The following is a 24,509-nucleotide window of genomic DNA, read 5'->3' as shown; positions in this document are numbered from 1 at the left end:
GTAAACAATCGTAGCTCCATTTTTATATTAAATGGTATTTTGAGGGTGTTAAAACGGAATAATGAAAAACAAGAGTTCTTTTTTGTTCCAAACATTGTGATCTGGTTTTTGCATTTTTAAATACGGAATATACTATTTTTGTAATCACTTACGATTTTTATTTTGCATATTATTACCTGTTTAAAGACATAGAGGTAAAAAGTCGTAACTCCGAATATCATAAATCTCATACACCAGGTAAATAATTTCTTAACAATACTAATATCCAGTAATAGATGTCCATTTACGTAGTATAATATACCAATCATGTTAAATTCAATGTAATGGAAGTACAAATTTTTTTATAGTTTATTGACTAGTCTGTACGTTTTCCGCTCTCCTGCAAATGTATACATTATGGATATACGACTGTTTACCTCCACGGTACAGAACTGCTATCGATTTTATAGATTAACAGTCAAATGTTTTATATTTTTAATTTAAGGAGTGGAAGGAAATACTTATTTATTCAATAAAATTAACATTGTTTATGTATGTAAATAAAATACAAATTATAATTTATTGATTTTTATTTAATGCGAATAGGACTAGAACTGGAATGAGAACAATCCACAAAAATGAAAACAAACAAATGAAATAGAGAATGTGGAAAAATCCAATTACGAATAATTCACACATCGACTACTATTCAAAAAAATTTTCCCAGCCCGAAGTAGTAGATGTGTGAATTATTCGTAATTGGATTTTTTCACATTCTCTATTTCATTTGTTTGTTTTCGTACGAGTGGTCGTTAAACCAGTAACTTTGGATCTTTTGATCACTGAGTGTGTTTCAAAGACACTACATCTTTTGTTTTTAAAACATACATTTTACTTTAAGTAATTAGGGAATTAAAACTTGAGACGGTCATTGTCAGATTGGGCGTAGATTTACGCTCCTGCTATGTCTAGGTCTCGAATGTTGTTTTTTGATTGGAATATGTCTGAAGATATTCAACCTCTCATCTTCACTGATGAGCCCAGAGAGGTTGAAGAGGGCGAAACACATTTCTAAGAACTGGTGTTTGGATCTTTGATTCTATTCAAAAAATTTTTCCCAGCCCGAAGTAGTAGATGTGTGAATTATTCGTAATTGGATTTTTCCACATTCTCTATTTCATTTGTTTGTTTTCGTACGAGTGGTCGTTAAACCAGTAACTTTGGATCTTTTGATCACTGAGTGTGTTTCAAAGATCTACATCTTTTGTTTTTAAAATAAAAAATGGTCGACATGAACCCATTGGTTTACATTAGATATTCAACAAAAATAGAACCATTTATATACTCACGGATAACAATATTGCATATTTTTAAATTATTATGTGAAACGAAATTTTTTGTGCTCCAATTCTTAGCCCCCCAGTGTTATACGAATTGGGCTATATGATGTATTTCAGTCTCAGGGCCCCAGCTCTCGTTTAGCATACAACCCAAGTTGTTTTTGTCTTTTTTATATTTCTTTTCAAATCCATACTTGCAAGAGTTAGATCATTTAAAATGCATCGAAGAACTTCGATCTTTTCTGCCACTATCGCTGTGTCATCGGCATACCCGATGTAGTGTTTTATGCTATAACAAATATTGATTGGAGTGATAAAGCCGAGTTTACTTATGATACGAATGGATAGGTATATTATGGACTTTGCATTAATGTACAAATAAAAAAAATATATATTACAAAGTTCTAATAAACTTTTTTAACATATATTATCACAGTTGCATTAAAATATTTAACTTGGGTGTAACATTATATTTTAGTACTTATTGAAATTTCTTTTTTGTCTTTTGGTTGTAGTCTGTAGCTATGTCTATATTTCTCCGTGGTACTATATACTCGTAAATTCTTAACATTAAATAAACTAGAGAGACAACCAATACAAAAGGCCAAACTCCACTCTTCAAGTAGCTGAAACATACAAAAAACATCGTCAAAAGGTACACAAAGAGACATCTACCAAAATTAGAGCCGTTCTTTCTGCTCAGTACTAAATTACTATACAAATAGACTTGAAACCTGTACCGTCTTCGGAGAAATAAGAAAAATATCTAAATATACAGAGGGTGGTGAAATTTATGAACTTAAAAGCCGAAACATCAAATACACTGGTCATTTTATTATTCTGGTAAACTTCCAATTAAATATTTAAACAAAACTATTAAAGTTGTCACAAATTTTCTTTTCTTACCTCTTTAGATGATGTCCCAAGTCTTTATTAGCTTCTTTAATCACTTTTTGGTACACAATCTCAGTTCTGGAAGAAATGTCTTTCCAGTTATAGAATTTCCTAACTGTAATATTGCACTCATATGGACACATCACTTTTTCGGCTTTCAAATCGTTTATAGCATCTTCCATACCTACAAAATATATAACATGAGTAATAGGGTGGAACGAAAAATTCGAAGTTATTTTTTTTTTAATGGAGCTAGTGAGAAAAAGTTGAGTTTTGATGTATATTAAAACAGTAAGAAATCTTTTTTGTATTGGACCCTACATTAGATTATGTGAGGTCGTTAAGGCTATGGAACCTCTCCGCACTTCGAGCTATAAAAAACTTTTGTGCATACCTTAATCTAGTTAAACTCTAGGATGGCAATACTTCTGATGAAGTTGATTAGCATCCTAGGTGATTTGTTTCCTATGGCAGAGGGCGTTAGGGTCACCTGTGCTAAAATTTTTAGTCGTTTGCAGAACAGTGCTACGCAATTGCATCGAATGTGTTCTGCAGGTTCTTTTTCGTTGTGACAGAAACGACAGTTTCCACTACCTGATTTGCCCTTTTTTTGAGATGATATCTCAGAGGGCAGTGACCACAGAGAAGGCCAGTGAATATTTTTATTTCTTTTTTACTCATTTCGAGAAAGCGATTTGTTGCAATATGCGACACTTTGTAACGATGTGATGCCTCGGCGGGCGATGAGCTGCTATTACCAGAGACGACCGATGGAGTGTCCGTGTTTGCGCATTCCTTCTTCATAGCACCGCTGGGAGAAACCGAAGGAGAGGGCATCGAGAGCATATTTAAGGCGAGCTAGGAGAATGAGAAAATCAGTCATGGTTCGTGTATTGAACTTACTATGGCTCAACAGCTGATGTCTCGCGTATTGAACGAGCTTCAGCTGGCTTGGCAAAGATGCGCCGTTTGTGAGGCGGAACTATGCCTAGGTAGACGCCACCGTAGTGACGTGGAGTCTTGCCACAATCGTTATCGCAGTAGGCGGTAGTAGCGAGGAACGAGTGACTGCATTGAAGTGAAATGCCGTCTCCAGGCTACGTTGTTTTAACGTAGCGAGATTATTATTATATATATTGTTTATCGTATTATTTCAATGTCGCTACTACGATCGGATGGCTATTAGAAAGTTTAATATTGTTTTTTCCTTTGCAGAAGATGGAATTATATTTTATTTTAATTGTTTTAAACTGTATATAATTATCTTTAATATATTTGCTTTATTTTTAACTTATGTTTTACTGAGTCTGTCGTCCTAAAAGAACTACCCGTTACAAAATGGCGCCCGAGCAAAAATAAAAGCACCGCTGGTTGTAACTACCCGTTACAAATTGGCACCCGAGCAATAATAAGACACAGACTCGGTAACAGGTCCACGTCGTGGATATATAAATAAAACCCGTTCAAAGATGATTAAGCTTCTTTGTTTTCAGATTATTAAGGAACCGAAAATGAACCAAATCGAGAATGATCCGAAAATAAACGTCGCCGATGCAACGAGCAGAAAGAGATGCGACCAGTCGCTGTAGAAAAGCCTTGGCATACTGTCCCAATGGAGTTGAGGGGATCACGCCCAAGATCTACAGAAGGAAGCACCTTCTAGCCAGTCATCCGAGACCAATTTACGAATCACCGAAAAAGACGACATTGTTAATGGAACCGTCAAAGATGAAACCAGCAAGAAAAATGTGACCATCTGCTGTAGAAAAACCTTGATAAGCTGTCCCAATGGATTTGAGGGGACCACGAGCAAGATCTACAGAAGGAAACATCTTCTTGACAATCATCCCAGACCAGTTTGTGAAAGAAAATCGACAGAAAGTACATGCCTTAAGGGTAAACCGTCGCAGATGCAGCCAGCAGGAAGAATGTGACCATTTGCTGTAGAAAAGCCTTGGTACACTGTCCCAATGGATATGAGGGGACCACGACCAAGATCTACAGAGGGAAGCATCTTCTTGACAGCCATCCAAGACCAGTTTACGAAGTAAGGAAGAACCGACCTTATGAGCCTTTTTGCTTGCCTTTGTCCTGGTGTGTTAGCCCAGTATAGTTGTAGTTGATTGAGTTCCCAGGTCCGTAGTTCCTCTCTGATGTGGCTTTTTGGTAGTCCACAGAAGGGTTCTGGATATTGGAATGGGGTATTGACCCCTTCTTTTGCGAGGCTACCAGCTTCCTCATTTCCTGCAATTCTCTTGTGACCTGGAATCTACATCAAAGTTACTTTGTTGCGTTCCGCCAGCTTCTTAAGGGATTGTTTACAGTTCCAAACCAACTTTGACTTTAGAGTCTTTAAGGCAGCTTGATTGTCTGATCAAATGAAGACTTTTGCCCTACGAGTATCTCGGTTGAGACATTCTTGGACACTAATCTGTATGGCATTTATTTCTGCCTGAAAGATAGTTGGGGCGTTTCCAAGAAATTTGGATAGCCTGAAATTCGGCCCAGTAACTCCCACTCCCGCCCTTTCATCTATCTTAGATCCATCCGTATACCATATGTGTGAACCTTCCTCCAGTTTCGGTTTAACTGATTCATCCATTAAGTGTCTTTTTGTGACCACTTCAAATGGTGTTTCGAAGTCGAATTTGACTAGCATGACATCTGCCGGCTTATTCCTAGAATTCAAAGGAATTTCTTCCAAGATTTTAAGATGGCCCACTTGATCGTTTCATTATTTGTGTCTGTTGCATCTTTAAGGCGGTGGTTACTGCCTCCCTCCTTATGCAGAACGGCAGCTGCAGGGGAGGAAGGTTCAGCATCGCCTCTAAGACTGCAGTGGGGCATGTTGACATTGCCCTTGTGATTCCCAGACAAGCCAGCCGCTGCACTTTTTGCACCTTAGCGTTAGCTGTTTGTTGTGTTTTTGGCCATCATACGAGTGATGCGTATGTCACCATCGGCCTAATAATCGTTTTATATGTCCAGAGAGTCATTTTCGGTTTTAGGCCCCATGTTTTGGACCCTATCTTCAGGTTCCATATTAAATTTAAATCTTTGAAAAAACAACAACAAAAAATGAAAATTTTAAAAATTTATTTTTTATCAGTTCTTTGAATTTAAATAATTATTTTATGATGCAATATAATACATTTTATGATTGGTAGTCTGATTTTGTCTTAAAAAACGGCATAATATTTCAAGACTGCAACCTTGAACGAATACAGCTATCGCTTGGTTCTGGACCACAAACAGCAGCTGATGCTTCAGGTACTAACTTATCAGTTCTTTCCACGAATTGGGTATGGCAGGCGCAGTTTAAGACCTCTATGTTGTTGTGATTCCCAGAATCAATCATATCCCTTACATCTTCATTGGAAATATGTTTTAGCAAAGGAGCCGTAACACTGCACTCAGAAATATAATTAAGTCAATATAATCTGCAGCATTGAAATTAATGATGGTACTTTGAATTTTCGGACCTTTTTTTTACTTTCTGATTTTCTTTAGCTTTAGCACTCTGCGTAATCCTAGCTCCCGTATATGTTTTCGTTCATCTTTCATCATACCAAGTAAAAAATTTCCGGGATGGACAAAATAACCGTTCCTTTGGATAACGGCATCGACATTTTTTCTTTGGTCAACTGGTAGAAATCGTGAATAATGGATCATTCGCCATAAATGTTTTGAACCATCAGAACAGCTAGGATACAGTTTTATATAAAACCAAACTGGTGCATACATTTTTTGTGTGAAACTTACAAACATAATTAATTGAAGGCTGGGACATCACTTCCAACATAAAATCGTGCAACCGACTAGCAACTGTCAGCCACCTTGCGTGTGATATTTTCCCAGGTTTTTTTAAGGCTCAAATCATTAGGACATTTTCCTACAACGGCTCAAGCAACGGCTTGACTTATTTAGTACAAGTACTTCCGATCGGTACTACGGTCTGTTTCTAATAATATTGGTAGGATGTTTTCTATTGCGATGAAATCGACGACATATTTTTCTTCACAGCGTTTCAGAAGTTTCCCTATTGGCCCTGAAAAGCCAAGTGGTCCACTGGTGCGTCCATGAAATAAGCATACTAACCATTGAAGTGAGGTGCCGCAGTATTCTTGAAGTTTTCTTATAACGCCTACTTGCATGACTACTTCACTACCGTACCATCGCATCCAACTGCGCTTAAATTCGATATATCAATATTATTTTTCAGGATAAATGTCTTTATGCTATTCGCGATGTTTGCAGCCGATCCTGATATAGGAGACACTGTATAAAGGAGTAACTACTTTTTGATAAAACTTATTACCTTTTTTTGTTGCAAGACAGTCTTGGAGTCTTGTCTTTACGCCCATCAAAAAATATATTTCTGATTGGACAGTCCTTCCTTCTGCTTCTGGAGATAACGTCTATGAGATGCAAGCTGTCGGATTATTTTCATCCTATCGAGTACTTTCGATTCATCAGTCACAGTTATAACTCCCATATCTTTTAAGACCGCTGATGCTATAATTGCAGCAGAACGAAGACTCTGGTTCTGTCGCACGCCGAAGCTAACTTGGCAAGCAAATCCGCATTTGTGAAGTAGATGGTTGAACTGTAATTGTTGACAAAGGAGTCACGAATTATTTTTCATGATCATCTGCATCAGAAGAATTTGAGTCAGACAAGCTGCTACTTATGGAACGATTAGATGAATCAACGGTAGATGCTTTAAGAACAATTTCGTCAGTATTATTTTCTTGAGAACTTGCCTTTGCCTTCATGCTTCTTTCCATTTTATTTCTTATTGCAGCAGATGCTGCAATATCTACTGGTCCAATTGCCATTTTTGGACAGGATCGTTGATTTTGAAGAAAAATTCATTTATTTTGTGGTACTTTCTTGATTTTACCACAAGTACACACACAGTTAGTCATGTTGCACTTGCAAGCCGCGATATCAAATAACTTTTCACACTCCTTTTGAAACTGGCAAATCTTTCCTTCCATTTCTCCCTCTTCTACCTGCTTGATCTAAACATGGCTGAAGACCTTTCGTTGAACTTTGAATAATTTATACTAGTGTCGTTTGAAACAGGTATTTGATACAATATCAAGCTTCAATGGTATCATGGAACCTGTAAATATCGCTTTATTTCAAAATAATTTTGCATAAGATGCTTTTCAATCCTAAAGACGACTTTTGATCACAGCCATATTGATTTTTTCAACAAAAATAATGCTCTCGCACCGATTGTTTTCATCACCTGACACAACTTTTAAACGATAGCCACAAGAATTTTTATTTTCCTTTATTTTTTCTCTTTCGTTCCACCCTAATGAGAAATGAGGTCACTGAGGGGTTAATAACTGACATCAGTCTTTGGATCCCATGTAGGTGACAAAGTTTGAAAGGAAAACAACATTCTTTCTAAAGCTGGGTATAACTTTTCTGCTAAACTAGCTCCCAAATTTATCCCACGTATTATAAATAAATCTCCTTTTTATTTCTTCGATCTGAAACAACATATTATGAATGACTTTTCTTACCTTTCATTAAGGATGGAACTGTTGCATTTGTCAAATAGATCAAGCTATCTGGTAAAACTTCAGGAATTCCTCCCACTCTTGTTGAAACTACTTTCAAACTAAAAAAGTTGTTTACAGTTATTAAAAGTCACAAAATAAAATAACACAAATATTTGCTTCGTGTGTGACTATAGCACCAACTATCCCCTCGCAGTTAGTTTGTATTACAACCAGACGTTTTTATTACATAGTTTTAGATGGAACGAAACAAATTAAAATGGAATATCAAATAGATCAAAAGACAAATAACAAAAACTTCGGTGTTGCACATTTTATCAGATAATTCCAAATATAGGCGACTTGCAGTTTACGACTGCTATGCTACCAGAGTTTCAATTTTTCCTTAAACTAACGTCAACAATTTCATGTTATCATTATTGCTCAAACGTTTTATGACAGGTTTCCTTCTCACATTTTTATGTCTTTTGACGGCCCCGAGCGAGGTATGGTCTGGACAGGATTTCTGCTTTTTTACATTTTTTCACAAAGAGAAGGGGGTGTAACGATGGCACCGTCGTCGCTTGCTGGCGGCTGGCCCTCTCTCTGCATGCCCGTACTCCCACCAATAACATACCACTACAATCGATGCGGGCTGGAGGTGGAATAATGGCCAAAAGTATCAAACGCCGTGAATAACTGACAGAGAACTAAGTTTGATCCGAAGATTAATCTGGCAAGAGCTTGTACCCCAGGTCTCTGAGTACAAGAAATCGCTTCCGTTCCTCGCCGGGGTCGAGTATTGAAAGACCAATTCCGTCCCACCTCTCGCCTAGACTAAGTATTGAACAGCCGTTCCCAGCTGGTTTTGTATTCACCAAAGATCGTCCTTTACCTTACCCATTCTAACTTTGCAAAATCCTAAACTCTGACCGCAGCCCGTCGATTTTATTTACGATTATTTTTATGGTACATTTTGTATAGAAGTAAATTTTATTTTTTGTCGTTTATTTAAGTATATATTTATTTAAATTAAAGTTGCGTTTTACCCAGCGTCTAGCTACTCATCACACAACCAAACATCATTTAAAATAGCTTTGTTAATATTTTTTAGGAAGTGTACAATATAGATCTTTAATGGACGAAAAATAATTATTTGCTTACCCACATGACGCAGCTTCTACAATAGCCATACAATAAGCTTCAGTAAGTGATGTGTTAAGAAATATATCTCCTTTGACCAACACCGATCGCACTTGGGAATGTTCTAGGCCGCCTAATAGTATAACTCTATCTTGAAGGCCTCTTCTTTCACGTATTTCTTCTAATAACCTAAAACAATTTATATATACCATCAAAATTTATTAATGTATGATGCATATAAGGAAATCAAGTTATTTATGAAACATTTCGTGAAGTATGCTTTTTGCGAACGCACGCGATGTTTAGAGCACGAGCGACAACGGAGCGAGTGCTATACATCGAGTAAGTTCGCAAAAAGTACTTCATGCACAGTTTCATACAATATTTTATCTACGATAAACAAATAAAAAAACTGTAACTCTTCGTCACTGGAATTCATTTCTATTCTACAATTTTTAGAACTTTGACATTTAAAAATTCTAATTTCTTTCAAACCACAAAACTGTCAAAATTTTTGTTGTAATTTATTGCTCATTATGTCATCACCATGACAACGCGAAAGTTAGAGATATTTGATTATATGAAAGTGTGTCAAAAACAGTGCGAAAAAGTAAATCCCATTTAAAATACATTGTTACTTCACGCACACTTTAAACCCTTCACACACTGCTATCTATAAGGACAGTTTTCACAAACTAAAATCTTATACACAATACGACATAGAGTAGATAAAATATTATTTTCCGAAAATCGGTCAGGAGTTTAGACATTTTTGAAAGAAACGTTCGATATTTCCTTATACTAAAAACGCATTCTTACGGTTCAATTTTAGTTGATCAACTCTAGTGGATCAACTAAAATCGAATAATAATAGCTGTGAGAACATATATGTTTCAATTTTAATCGGTCAACTTTTGTCGATTCAACAAAAGATTTATCAACTCAAACTTTATCGTTCAACTTGACATTTTTCAGACGAGTTGACTCGTGTTTGAAGCGTATGAACATATGTTGGTCGACTTGAATCACTCTTGTCTGTTGTCTGCGTAAATTGTTATCGTTTAAATTAACAAAATGACTTTAAAGGGGTCAGAGAGTGTTATGTTCAGATGTTTATATCCTTCTGTATCCTCCAAAGCAACTTCTTTTGCAGAGTTTCTGAAACACGGCATTCTTTCCTTCTTTTAATCCAATTTCGTATCCAGAAACGACGTTTTTTACGTTCTTTATTCCGTCTTAACATAATTTTCGTGAGTTGCTGAATCAGTAAACTACTAATAATATTTATACTCTTGTGTATAACTACACTTGGCGCCATTTTATTAAAACTAATTGCTTCAGTTTTGTTTGAAATGTGTGAACAAAAACTTGACCGATTTTAGTTGATTGACTAAAATGGATCAACTAAAATCGAACCGTGAGAATGCGCCTTGCGAACATGTTTCAATTTTAATCGGTTAACTTTTATCGATTCAACAAAAAATTTATCGAGTCAAACTTTATCGTTCAACTTGACATTCTTCAGACGAGTTGAATAGTGTTTGAAGCGTATGAACATTTGTGGCTCGACCTGAATCACTCTTGAGTTTAAAGTGGTCAGAGAGTCTTATTTTCAGTTGTTTAAATCCTTCTGTATCCTCCAAAGCAAGTTCTTTTAGCAGAGTTTCTGAAACACGGCATTCATTCCTTCTTTTAATCCAATTTCGTATCCAGAAACGACGTTTTAATATTCCTTTTTCCGTCTTAACATAATTTCCGTTTCCGTGAGTTGCTGAATCAGTAAACTACTCTTTATTCGTTTTGAAGATGCAGTAAATATCAACACTGAAGTCGACCTTGAACGTTACGAGGAGCACTTCCAAATCATGATTTACAATGTATAAACGTATATTATAATCTTTGGCTCATAAATATAAAGCATACTTTGTATACGGTATGGTATATTTAACAGTAAATGGTTGAGTTCAATTAGTTACCACTATAAACATCCTGGATTAACCGATAATAGTATAAAAGGCCCGGTTTCAGGTAAAATTTATTTCAGGCTTTATTTTGGGAGTACCGTCTAGTCAGTACCCAAGTAGCAATTTGTCGACGCTACAACGTTGTCTACCGCGTGGCAACGTTTTGTTACAACGTTGTTATTGCCTAGAAGACGACCTAATTCTGCACTAATTTGGTGGACGATTTTTGAGTTGTCTTGACGTTGCCTAGGCAACCTTAAGCGTTGCATAAGACAACTGAAGCCACTATAAAAAGTGCCTGCGTGCAATGGTTGCTCAAAGAGTCTGACTGGTTATGTTTTTTTACCTATATAAAAAGTAAACTATTTTGACATCATATCAGGTATTTAAATTTATATAATTACATAAATAAGGACTTAAACAAAATTACCTGATGTGAAATTTATAAACGCATCTCAGATTACCGTCAAATATGGATATTCCACCTTTAAAAAACACACGCGCCCTTTTTGTATCACCTTTTTAACAAAAAATATGTAAATTTAAAAAATCTAATTTTAATATAAAAGCCAGAATTTATGTTAAAGATGTTTTGTATAAATTTAATGTATTGATGGTGCTTTTAAAGGTATTAGAAAATGCCTGCATTTTTTATATTTTGTGTTTTTATTTTCTTTACATCCCAAAAAAACCAAAATGGTGCATTAAACAACATTACCAATATTACTTAAAATATACCTTATTACCTACCAATATTACTTAAAATATACCTTATTACCAACCATAGACGGATGAGACAACCGAGAAGTCCAATCGCCGACCAAACACGGCCTGGACCGACTATCCCAACCACTTTAGAACGCACTCTCTTATTGGGTGACAGAGGTCATGTGACCAGTGCAATGAAGTGCATCATTCTCCTTAACAGCGTTGCCACATTTAGTAGATATCTACTGTTTTGGTATATTTTTGATATTATTTAAAAAATTCTAGTAGGCAATGTTTTTTATTAGATGTTTGGTATATTTCAATATTTTGTTATCACTAAAATAAAATTTGCTTTTTAATAGTATTCACCCCATTTCTAAATTAATTTTCAGACATTTTGTTACAATTTCCCAATGTCATTACCGAAAATAAGATTCAGGACATAGATGATGATAATAGATGGACAGAGAATAGACAAGGCGAAAACGGCGGGTTCGTTGGGAAAATATTCCCATGAGATATTTTTGCATAATCACATTCGTGAGACATCCCAGAATAAGGTTCAAGAAGTCGCCCACGAGAAAAGTGGGCCAATTTTTTTTTAATCAAATTGCAAAAATAAATATTTTGGCCCGGACTAATTTTTTTTAGATTTTTTGGACCATTTTGGACAAAAAAGGTCTCTTATAATTTTTCTCTAAAGTTGATCTTTTTCGAGTTAGAAGCAAGTTAAAATTTGAAAAACGCGAAAATGGCCATTTTTAAGACTTAATAAGTCGGTCAAAAATTATTATTTTGAAAGTCAGAAAGTGACTAAATCAAAGTTTAAAGTCACCGTTACCCCGAAGAAAGCTGTTATTTTTAATTAATAACAATGAGTGGTTGTATCGTATTGACGCTGCTGTAAATGTGAGTGCGAGGACTGCTGGCTGGAATAGCTTCTCTCTCGCACTCAGCATTTACAGCCCCGCACACGTGAATGGCGCTTATTATTATTACTTAAAAATAACAGCTTAGTAATAAAATAATGACGAAAATTTCTTCAGGATCTTGTAGGGGGGGCTTCAAACTTTGATTTAGTCATATATTGACTTTCATAATAATAACTTTTAACCGAGTTATTAAGCCTTGAAAATCGCCATTTTTCGTTTTTTTCAATTTTAAATTGCTTATAAGTCTAAAACGATCAACTTTAGAGAAAAATTATTAGAGACCTTTGATTAAAAAAAATTGTTAAAAAAAAATTGGCCCACTTTTCACTTGGGCGACTTCTTGAACCTTATTCTGGGATGTCTCACGAATGTGATTATGCAAAAAAATTTCATGGGAATATTTTTCCCTTCGAACCCGCCGTTTTCGCCTGGTCTAGAAATGAAACTGGTAAATACCAGATCTGAATAAGGAAATCTTCATATAATTGGTTTGGAGAATTTTCAAAATGATTGTAATGCTCGGTTTCATAATCACTTTTTTAAATTTTAAGTAAGTTGGTACCTCTACCTTTATCACAATTCATAAATAGGGCTTTTCATCGATTGTCATTTGTTTCGAGCTTCTGTCAAATGTTGTATAATCTGTGTATAATATTAATATACACGGATTATACGACATATGACAGAAGCTCGAAACAAATGACTGTGAATGAAAAGCCCTATGGCTAAATGTCAACTTTAAAGTGAACTTTACTTAATGTTTACTTTAAGTTGATTATGAAATCGGGCGATTTTGACAGGTAACCGTTAACACAGATTTTACTGTATTTACAGGGTCTAAAAAGAATCTACTGATTTCTATTGATTTTTTGAAAGGAAAACTACTATCCGCTGCAAGATATTTCGGATGGAATTCAGACAAAATATGTACAAAAAGTACATATTTTGTCGGAGTTTCAGCCAAATTATCTTGCAACGGATATAGTACTGAAAGAGTAAGAACTGGCCTGGCAACCCTGTCTAGCAAAGCTGATACAAAGATTAGAGCTTATTAAATCTACTGATAAAACAATGGACAATGGAGAAACCAGCTAATAAAAAACAAATAAACAGGTTGTTAAATAAATCGAAAATTTCCAGCAAAATAAAATATAAAATAATAAAAAAAAAGTAAGGTTATAAAGTAAATTCTTTTTTTGCTCCTGAAGTTGCCGTAAACGTGTCACATATCTATAGAACTATACGTAAAGGCCCTGTGGTCGTGAGAGACAACTACCTAGTCGGCCAGAAAACCCATGGGCGTAAATTAGTTCAGCATTATAACGTTTTTAAGTAGTTGCGATTGTTGAAAAAACTTGACTGTGATATGTAGTTGTCACAATAGTAATAACTTAGTTGCCCATATAACTAAAGATATTACTTAACGTTGTAACATCGTAATGTCAGTCGGGTTAGGGGTCGTTGGCCGAAACAACTGAAAATGCTCTCGGGCAACGTTATATACAGTGCATTTGTTTGTACTGACAACCAATGCGTCGAAAAATTGCTACTTGGGGTTAATTGCAAAAGACCAACTCTGTCTACCTCGGTGGCTTATCGCTCCGGGTGGGTCTTAACAATGGACCAGGTCAGATAAATTTAATAATATTTACGACCGCACTAATTGAACTCAACCATTTACTGTCGAACAAACCATACCAGCACACCGAATCGTTTAATAGAAAATAAAAGCGAAGGAATTTAAACAACTTATTTGGACTATTGTTCATATTGATGACTGAGCGCCGCTGAGGGGTAAACACATGAATAATAAAGTAAATTCATTTTTACTTATTTTATTTGTACAGTTAATACGTTAGAACGAGGTTTTCTAATAATGTGAATACGTTATTTTATTGCGTTGATTTAAGAAAATTATGTAAAATGTGTAAACATGTCTTTCTCGTTTTTGATATACATATTAAGAAGTTTATAAAAATGTTGCTCTTTTAAAATTAGGCAGATCATTATCCTCATTAACTTTGTCCACAGTAGGAATCTCGTTTCTAAAATATTCCTTACTGCCCTCTTTGTTGTCATTCGGCTTATGTGGTCATTCCATTCTACTCTTCTGTTTCTTGTCCAGTTATTAATGTTATCCACCTTGCATCTCCGTCGTGTATCTGTACTTCTAGCTCTGTCCCATGGTGCCTTCTCACCGATTCTTCAGGTTTTCATCTCCGCTGTTTCGAGCAATCTTTATGCCCTTTCTGTGTCATGTCGTTTTTCTGCCGCTTATCTCATTATTGTGTCTAATGACTGTAAATTTTGCGTTTCACTTCTTTTCCGATATTTCTATTAATTATGAGTAGCTGTATACTTTTTATTTTTTTATTTAGCCTAATACCTCGACAACTAATGGCCATTGGCATGGTACAGTGATTCTGTAACCAGATAGTGTAATGTCTAGTATGTGTGCTGAGTAAATGTCTTGTTACTTAATAAAGTCGACTTAAATTTTTTTTTACAAAGAGACGATAATTGTATCCGAATGTCTGTGGTCCCTCCGGTGAGTATCAATCCCACAAGGATAGAAACTGTTTTCATGTAATTGACGATCTCGGGGAAAACATGATAATTGACGTTGTCACAATTTACACCAGCGTTAACTTTTTTTTAGTATAATTTTTAAGGTGAAAACTTTTAGCGACGTTGTGCACTTTTTGGATGAGGAAAAAGCTTTGATTTCGCGTCAGATTGTTGCGACCGACACGGCTACGATCGTGATGCTATATCATAGCTCCGTTGATATTGATCTGGTTGGAGAGTGTGATGCATTAAATGAAAGGAGAGGGATAACGGTTATAGTAAGATAGAAAAAACAAACTAGGCGACTACTAAAAGGGCCCTACATAGCATCTTCGATATTAATGAATGTTTAGTTACATACGATATATCAGATGTCACTATGGATGAAAATAGGTTTACCATAAGACAGATTTTGATTTAATAACTTGAAGAAAGTTTTTGACCTAGTACAAAATAAACGACTGACTGAATCTTAACATGTGATAAAGCAAATGAAAGGGTAGGATATAACGAATATATTCTTCTTCTTTGTGTGCCGTCTTCTACCGAAGGTTGGCGACCATCAATGGCGAATGGGCGATAAGTTTCTCTATTTTGTGCCGCATGTATTATGTTCGCAGCTTCTGGTATTTGAAACCATTCTCTCAAGTTTCTCAGCCAGGATTTTTTCTTTCTGCCCAAACTTCTTCTACCTTCAATCTTGCCTTCCACGATAAGCTGTAGCAGACTGTACTTATCATTACGGAACACATGGCCCAGGTAAAACGCTTTCCTCCTTTTAACAGTTGTTAACAATTCCACCTCTTTACCCATTCGTCGTAATACCTCTGTGTTGGTCACTCTGTCTGTCCAAGGTATTCTCAGTATGCGTCGATTCAGCCACATTTCTAGAGTCGCTAACTTCTTTATAGTTGCTGTTGTTAACGTCCACCCTTCTACTCCGTAAAGTAGCGTAGAGAGTACATAGCATTTTGTGGCGCGCCATCGGAGGTTAACGCTTAGGTTGCGGTTGTTAACGAATATATTAAGATAGAAAAAACAAACAATAAAATGGCACTACACATAATCTTCATTATGAACTTATAGTTACATATGGATGAAAATACAGTGTATTCAAAATAAAGACGCACTGGAAATAAACAAACTAATGCTAAGTCACGTAGGAAGCCATAGGCATGCGGTTTTTCTTATCTATTAAATTATTAAAGCAATATGTACAATAACAGATTTGTTCACTATGAATAACGAAGATAACATGTTTGATAACATGTAACAAAGATAACATCATCATTCCTCAACCACTTCTGTATATGGAATTTATAGGAATAAAAGGCATATTTCGAGCATATAATTTAATCAAATCTTGCCCAAGTATACTTTCGCTAACTTAGCATCATCAGGGGCATCTGAAATAAGCCAAAAGAACGCCATTGTAACAAAAGAAATAAGTGGAAAAACTTTGACAAAAAATCAAAGTTGATGTTAGACAAAAAAATTACAATAACATGGACTTACTTCGTCAAAACAGGAAGATATCCCAGCAAAATGTAGATAGCATTTGTACGGCAAGAAATTAGGTAATTCAAAGACTTATAAAATAACATTAAACACACACTGGACGAAGGACAAACAGATTAAAAATTAGTCAAAATTTGCCGGGTACTACATCTTGGCAATAAAATGTGAGAACAATGAATGAACTTGCGGCTAGAGAACACTAATATTATGCTGGCGAGCTTCTAGACAATTGACAGTCAGTCTCTGGGTTTGGCGGCAATTTGAAAAGCATATATTATACACTTAATACCATATCATTAAGTTTAACATAGTAATAAATGAAAGACCTCACTTCGCTTGGTCGATTATCTATATAAATGAAATTCAAAATATATTTATTAATCTAATTATATATAGTATTTGCAATATTTTAAATAAAAAAACATTGTTAATATTATGTATACGATACCTATGTTATAGGTTATAGTTATTGGGGACTTTTACACCAGTATTTTGAATTTCTCTAACAAAAGGTTTGTTTAAACAATTATTTTCCCTTTTAGGTTTTCTCTTATTAACTGAAAACAATCACTTAAGAAAATTTTTATTATGTGGAATATTTCTATTTTCCTTTGGACTGTTCTTTAATGTGGTAATGATATAACTTTTATATGGTTATTTTACTGTAATTTATAACTTTCCTATGGTTAATTATTTTATAGAGAAATTCAAAATACAGTGAGGACGTTTGAGTTGGAATAAATTCATTATCTCGAGAATGGGCGAATTTGGAAAGAAATCCTGAAACAGGTCGATTTTTGTTTTTAAATTATGACTTTTTGTTTATATATCGTACTAGTGACGTCATCCGTCTAGGCGTGATGACGTAATCGATGATTTTTTAAATGAGAGTAGGGGTTGTGTGATAGCTCATTTGAAAGGTTATTTAATTCTCTATTCAGTAATATAAACTTTAAAATAATTATTTATATAGGGTGTCCAAAAAATTAATTTTGGATTAAATTAATTGAGACAAAAAGAATTTATGCAATTCATTTAATTCAAAATACATTTTAGTTCTGTCAGGAAACAGAAAGAAATGTTTATTTGACAAATAAATATTGTTTTCGCTTAAATTCAATGTTAAAGCTGCCACCCACCTGTCTCTTAGCAGTTTAAACCTGGGATTTAAACACCTGGGACAAACCTTCTATTAAAGACGTCAGACCCCAGCTCTCGCTTTTGAAGTTGTTTGAAACGGAAATTTTAGGCGCGGAACTTTGATCAGATGTTGTAGGTACACTATTCATTGTTAAGACGTAATATTTTGAATATAACATTTTAAAACATAAATTAACAATTTTATGCAAACAAATTTTTTAGTGCAAGTTCCCTATTGAATATAATTCTATAATAATTTATTTATTTATTTAACCTGCTCTACAGGCCTTGGAGGCCTAGGGCTGTACAACTTAACAATGACAATTTTACATAATACAAATGACAATATGTACTAATGTCTTATATTTGTTATATAATTTGATTTAATGTCTATGTAAAAATTGTTGCACTATGTTTCTCCACTGTATCCTGTTTTTCGCTTTCTCTTTCCAGTCTGTAATTTCCATCGATCCTATATCTTCTTGAAACTTTTCGTGCCATCTTCTTTTTCTTTGCCTTTTTCTTGGTCTACCTCTTCTCCTTGTCCCTATAATAATTTAATAATAAATAATAATTTAATCATTTAATTTAATACAATTCTTAAATGAATTTATATAGGAAAACTTAACCTTCAGTGTAAAATAGTCTAAAAAGTTTTTTGTTATGTAATCTGTTATTATTATATTTATGTTTATTATGTTACCACAAAACCAGCATAGCTACGGCTCTTGGTTTTTTAATGTATTTTTTGTATATTGGTATTATGTATTTTAATAAATGGAATAATAAAAAAAAGATATTCAAAACAATGCTGTAAAATTGCTACATTCCCATTGTGATATAACTAATACATATTATTGATGTTTTTTATTTAAAATATTGCTAATGCTTTACAATTAGGTATTGGGTAAAGTATATTTTGAATTTCATTTATATAAATAACTGAACAAAGGAATTAGATCGTTTATTTACTGTCTTAAATAATATATGTATTTTAAATATGCTTTTCCAATATTGCCCGCCAAATCCTGACTAGACTGTCAATTGTCTAGAAGCTCGCCAGCTAAAGTAATATGTTTTCTCTAACCGCGAGCACCCGCGAGTAATGAATGGTGGCGTTCAGCGGCGAATGAGCATAACGTGATCAGTGGTGGGATCACGATCAGTAGAATGGTAGAATGCTGACGTCACAAAAATAATTCTACAATCGACAATTTTGGTATCACGTTAACACGCTTGGGAAAGTAGAATCGGTGCTCGGCAATGTTCGGATATTCTACTAGCCATGTTAAAAATATCGCTTCTTCTTCTTAAAAATATTGCTGTTTGACGTGTGGTTGTCTTTATTTTGTGGTGGTTGTATTCAAAAAGCTAACCTAAAGAAAGATTATAATTTGTGATTATTTTCAATTTGTATATTTTTGTCTTGGGTTGTTTGGAACTATTTTATTAGAAATCACTAAATTTTTAAATTTTACCTGTGACTAGAGAACATTGTTATATTAAGGTATTTTTATGTAGGTATTTTTTCTATAAATTCCTGTTACTGTAAAGGAAAAATAACACATTAATAAGTTGTAGGTTCATATCATTATTATTAATATATTTTGATGTTTATATTAAATACCGATATAGTTCGACGTTCAGATGCTTCCTGCTCGGATACTTGGTCATATACAAAGAAATGAGCAATTTAGAAATGAAATAAATAGGTATAATATAGAGGAGAATAATGAGAAGGGAAAGTGATGCATTTACTTTAGGAGTTTGTAGATCTATTTATATCAACAACAGACATAGTGAACTATTTAATTATTAATTATTATTAATATATTTTGATGTTTATATTAAATACTGATATAGTTCGACTTTTAGATGCTTCCTGCTCATATACAAAGAAATGAGCAATTAAGAAACGAAATAAATAGGTATAATATAGAGGACAATAATGAGAAGGGAAAGTGATGCATTTACTTTAGGAGTTTGTAGATTTATTTATATTAACAACAGACATGGTGAACTATTTTTTTGAGAGGCTTATACCTCATAATATGTGATAATCCGTTCATCCAAGCAGTGTTGAGTCTTCACTGTAAATTTTTACCTCACTTATTTTTATGCAATAAGTTCCTATCAAAGAGTAGTCGGTCAGAGCTATCAGTTATTTTTCGTCCGCTATAACTTTTCCCACGTGTAGCGATTCATTTTCAAACAAATTAAGTCAAAACATAAAGTGAAATGAACGTTGATGTGTATATACATTTTGTATACTAATATACTAAACACATCGGCGTACGTTTCACTTTATGCCTATATATAACTACTATATCAATTGCCTAAAATACTGTTAGCAACCGTTTAAATGATGTAACAAATTTAACAATTGAACATCTAAGTGAAGAGTCGATTATCTTTCCTACTACATTCGTTCAAAAAGAGAATTTTAAAAGAAAATTTATGCAGAAGTTTAACTTTCCTGGCTGTGTAGGGGCCATAGTTTGCACACATGTTGCTATAATTGCTCCAACGGAACGGGAACATAACTATCTTAATAGAAAAGTTATCTTTCTAAAAATGTAGAAATTGTAACACTCGTTATATAACACTACTTACTTGTAATATTATATTATGTACTATATGCTGCCAATAATCAATTTATAAAAATAATGTATTATCACATAATATATTATATTGCAAATATCACAAAAATTTGTAGTATTTGTTGATATTTGTGTTGAAAAAACTTTGACTAACAAAATAAAGAATAAGTAAAAAATTACAATCTTTTAGGTGTGTGATCCAGACTTAAAAATTTTAAACATCGATGCTAGATGGGGAGGTGCAACACATGATGTGGAGAAACTCAAATGTAAAACTTTTTTGCAGCAGATCGTTTAAAATAGAGATCAAAGCATTTTCCATTTCTATTCTGGCAAAGATTACTTTCACTTCTTAGTTATCTTTGCTGGACGGTGAAGCTTTATATCTTATTATGAAGTATTTTGAACATAAAACTTTTGTTTTATGGATACATTGATCAAATATCTTAAAGAAATGTTTATTTAAAGTTTCATAATAATTTTTATAAGTAGTTTAATATTATTACTTATTTTTGCACTAGAAATAATAATTGTAAAGCTTCATTGACTAATGGCCAGTTTCACCAAAGATGAATAGTAGTTTATTCGATGAATAAAATTATTCAACTGATAAAACTGACACAACTATGTTTCTCTAACGTCAAATAGTACTTATTTTATTTATTCATCAAATAAATATTTACTCTTCAAATGAATTGACGAGTTAATCTCACTTTAAATATCTATATAAAGAAAATTTGTCAATTTAATTTTAAATTATCAAACTATTCACTGATTTATTTGTTGTTGGTAAAACTGGCCATAGAGAGTAAAATTGCATTATTTTTCAATTTACATAAATTTGTGGTTTATTTGTGATTTATTCTTTGTTCTTATTTTAGTCTTGGTATGAAACAATGTTAAGACAATACTGTGTGCTTTTTCAGTCCTATGAAAGAAAATGTTTTGGATGTAATAGAGAAGTACTACAACTTTGTTATGAAGATTTGTCTTTATGTTATTTTTATAATGTTCATGGATTATATTTGTTTTTATGTTTTCTTCAGTTTAAATAAAGTTTATGTTTTACCCATTATTGATTTTTATTTCAACCTGAAAATTATAATGATAATAGTAAGAGGATTCTGAGGTTTTTCTGCAGAAACAATGCATTTTTTGAGAAAAAATATTTCACAAAAATTAAGGTTAATTTTGTAAAAGTCAGACTGTCCTCTGTAGTTAATTTACATATATTTTTATATTGTTCTGAAGCTGCTTCTTTGTGATATCGTATGCAATATACTATTTTATTGTGAAATATTCCACGATTTAGTTAAAAATAAAATTTATTAACGTTTCAACTTCCAAGTCGGAAATCGTTATTGAAATACAAAATCTTAATTAATATTTTAGTACTCATTAATAAGTTGAATTAAAATTGATTATATTAATTTATATTTTATATTTCGATAACTGCTTCGGAAGTGGAAGTTAAAACATCAATAAATTTCATTTTTCACTTAAATTGTGGCTTTTTCCCAATAAAATAGTAAATCATATATTTTTATTAACTAAACTTATGCCTGGTAGCACCAACAAATCTTAAACTCAGCTCAGCTCATAGATATGGCCGCTTTAAGTTTCACTCACATTGCACCATAATTTTCGATTCTTATCTAAATAAATTAAATAATCCATTGTGCCAAGCTGAAAACTGATCTAAGACTCAATGATGCCACACATACATATATTTCGCAATCTGAGCTTAAGGCACGTCTAAAGTTTAATAAGATCTGTTGGTGCAACCAGGCATTAAACATCTTTATATAGGTAAGCTTTCAGAATACAAATAATGTGCAAAAGAATAAGCATTTTAATCAAAAGATTAAATTCAAACAAATTTTTATAAAAAAACTACAAATAATTTAAATAACTTATTAAAAACAATCACAGTGAAGGTCAAACTTTTTTTATCTGCATCAACCACTAGGGTTATTAGCGGTAGGTTTATATATTTACTATAAGTATGGGTTGTTAAACAGTATATAAAATCAAAATGTACCTACAATTATGTAGAAAAAAGTTTTATTCATCTAAGAAACATACAGTGTAAGTAGATACATTCACCAATCTATTTTGAGACAAAATTCTATTCTGTACAGGTTTAAGGTACCAGTATCACGAAGAAATAAAGTTGATGTCTCCAAATAAAGGAAAGCCAAACATGTTATTTAGGTTTGTTGCTTCGTTATCCTGCTATTAGTTATCTCAAAATAAAAACTAATTGTATTTTTGCAAAACAGTCACTATGAAAAACCACGAGAAACTTTCTTTACATGTCTATGAGAAAAACCGTTGATTGAAATATTATGTAAAACATATTAGTGAACATAAACAATAACAATAAACAAGACAAAAAATACGGAAGCGGGAAAAATAAATATCTGTCATATTGCCATATTGGTTCTGTTTTTGTTTATTAACATGAGAAAGAAAGAGATTAACCGTCCTTTCTACAGCTAAGAAGTGGTAGTTTGAGGAGGATTTTTATTCTACAAGGGTGGGGATAAAATTCGACTGGAAACGACCATTCTATTCATCGTGATACCAAATTTACGCTTGCAGGCGATAATCGACGGTTGCTAGGCAACGTGACGTCAGCATTCTACCATTCTACCGATCGTGATCCCACCGCTGGTAGGATCACATCTCGCTCCTTCACGCTGAACGACCTTTGCGTTGTGCGCTACATCGAATGAACATCGAAATTCGATTCATTCGATTCGAAAATGTAGCGGAGCGGTCGTCATCTTTTGGAGCACATTTTGAGTGTAATATTTTGAGTGTAGCATAAAATGACGCATGCGTAAAAGCAATAAACAGATACTTTTGGCACAATTTTGGTTCCTATTTTGAGTGAACCAGATTTATAAAGGTATCTATTGTATATAATGTTACCTGGTAGAAAATAAAACAGTAGCTAGACGATCTGAAATATCTGATAATTAATTAAACTAAAAAGGGGTATTTCCCTGGGTTGGCTGTATACCAAACAAATTCTAACATGAAGTAAAACCACTTCTATGTAATAGGTATAATTTACTAAAATCTTAAAAAATCCCAATGGATTGAATAAAATATGTTCATTCAGAGCGTTTTCAGAATGGTAATTAATTTTTTTTTCTTTAGAGTTTAGAGCAGACAAAATTACAAAATAAAGTTTGGTTAAGTTCTTGACAACTAAATAAAATATTTGACAAACAAATTGGAGCAAAAATGTAGCGGAATATAAAGAGCAGTTCATTCGATGTATCAGTAGCGTAAATTGATCACTCACCGCTGAACGCACCCAATGACAGTTCCTTATTTTGGGTAGTGTTCAAGTAAGTGACAAATGACAACTGATATGACTTGGACAAATATTGTATACAGTCACTACATAGTGAACTGTATATTACAAGAATTTAATATTGTTGTTCTGAAGCTATTTTCTTGTGGCATTTTTACAATTTTAACTATTTAGAATGGGAAATAAGCCACAATATTATTAAAAAATGATTTTTATTAACGTTTCGACGCCCAAATCGGGTGCCGTTGTCAAAATACAAAATACTATTATATATTATAATCAACAGTATTTTGTATTTTGACAACGGCACCCGATTTGGGCGTCGAAACGTTAATAAAAATCATTTTTTAATAATATTGTGGCTTATTTCCCATTCTAAATAGTTAAAAAAAAAGAATTTAATATAAATTGAACACCGAACCCAAGCACAATGTAAGCCAGAGAATGAAATTGGACTGATTAAGAAATATAAATTTTGTGATGGTTAGATTGTGTAATCCAGTTAACAGATTCAAACTTGTCAAACTTTTTTTTTTTAAATTTAGTTGTTAATTGGTGCCAATGTAGTGGACATGGAATGGATGTGAGAACTGGATACACTACATGATGTACGGTTGGTTGTATACTTTAAAAGATTCGTATTAAGTGGCAAATGTATTATAGAAAGAAGCAGAAAATTAACGTATTGATTGGAATTGAATAATACTTAAAAATTATTGAAATATGAAATATTATTGTACCACTGTTTAGTCAAACCTGAATCCGATGGGCAAAACAAATCAAAGTGTCAGACGTTATCTGAGATCAAATGACAAACAGCGAGGCCTACGAAAATATGTTATGTAGGTGAAATATTTAAATCTCAAAGAGGATAATATG

General features: G+C 33.4%; 1 protein-coding gene and 1 long non-coding RNA gene across 7 annotated transcripts in view; one reads left to right on the top strand and one right to left on the bottom strand.

The window, feature by feature from the left end:
- Positions 1-1,692: 1,692 nt before the first annotated feature.
- LOC126883949 (phosphatidylinositol N-acetylglucosaminyltransferase subunit A) overlaps positions 1,693-24,509 on the bottom strand; it is a 299,258-nt gene continuing 276,441 nt past the window's right edge. For all 5 annotated transcript variants that reach the window (XM_050649719.1, XM_050649721.1, XM_050649723.1 and 2 more), the window contains exons 5-8: positions 8,894-9,061; positions 7,754-7,851; positions 2,226-2,397; positions 1,693-1,945 (exon numbers count right to left, since the gene is read on the bottom strand). In XM_050649719.1, the coding sequence (XP_050505676.1) occupies positions 1,801-1,945; positions 2,226-2,397; positions 7,754-7,851; positions 8,894-9,061 (583 nt within the window). In that variant the 3' untranslated portion in view covers positions 1,693-1,800. The remainder of the gene's footprint in view (positions 1,946-2,225; positions 2,398-7,753; positions 7,852-8,893; positions 9,062-24,509) is intronic.
- Positions 18,851-21,374, top strand: LOC126883951 (uncharacterized). Of its 2 annotated transcripts, none has more exons than XR_007697778.1 (2): positions 18,851-19,209; positions 20,493-21,374. It is a non-coding gene; the product is annotated as an uncharacterized LOC126883951 (long non-coding RNA). The 2 variants fall into 2 exon arrangements; XR_007697777.1 differs by having other exon boundaries at positions 18,851-19,219.

This window comes from Diabrotica virgifera, chromosome 4, assembly GCF_917563875.1.
Source record: "Diabrotica virgifera virgifera chromosome 4, PGI_DIABVI_V3a".
Lineage (NCBI taxonomy): Eukaryota > Metazoa > Arthropoda > Insecta > Coleoptera > Chrysomelidae > Diabrotica > Diabrotica virgifera.
This window is presented reverse-complemented; position numbering and strand designations above follow the sequence as displayed.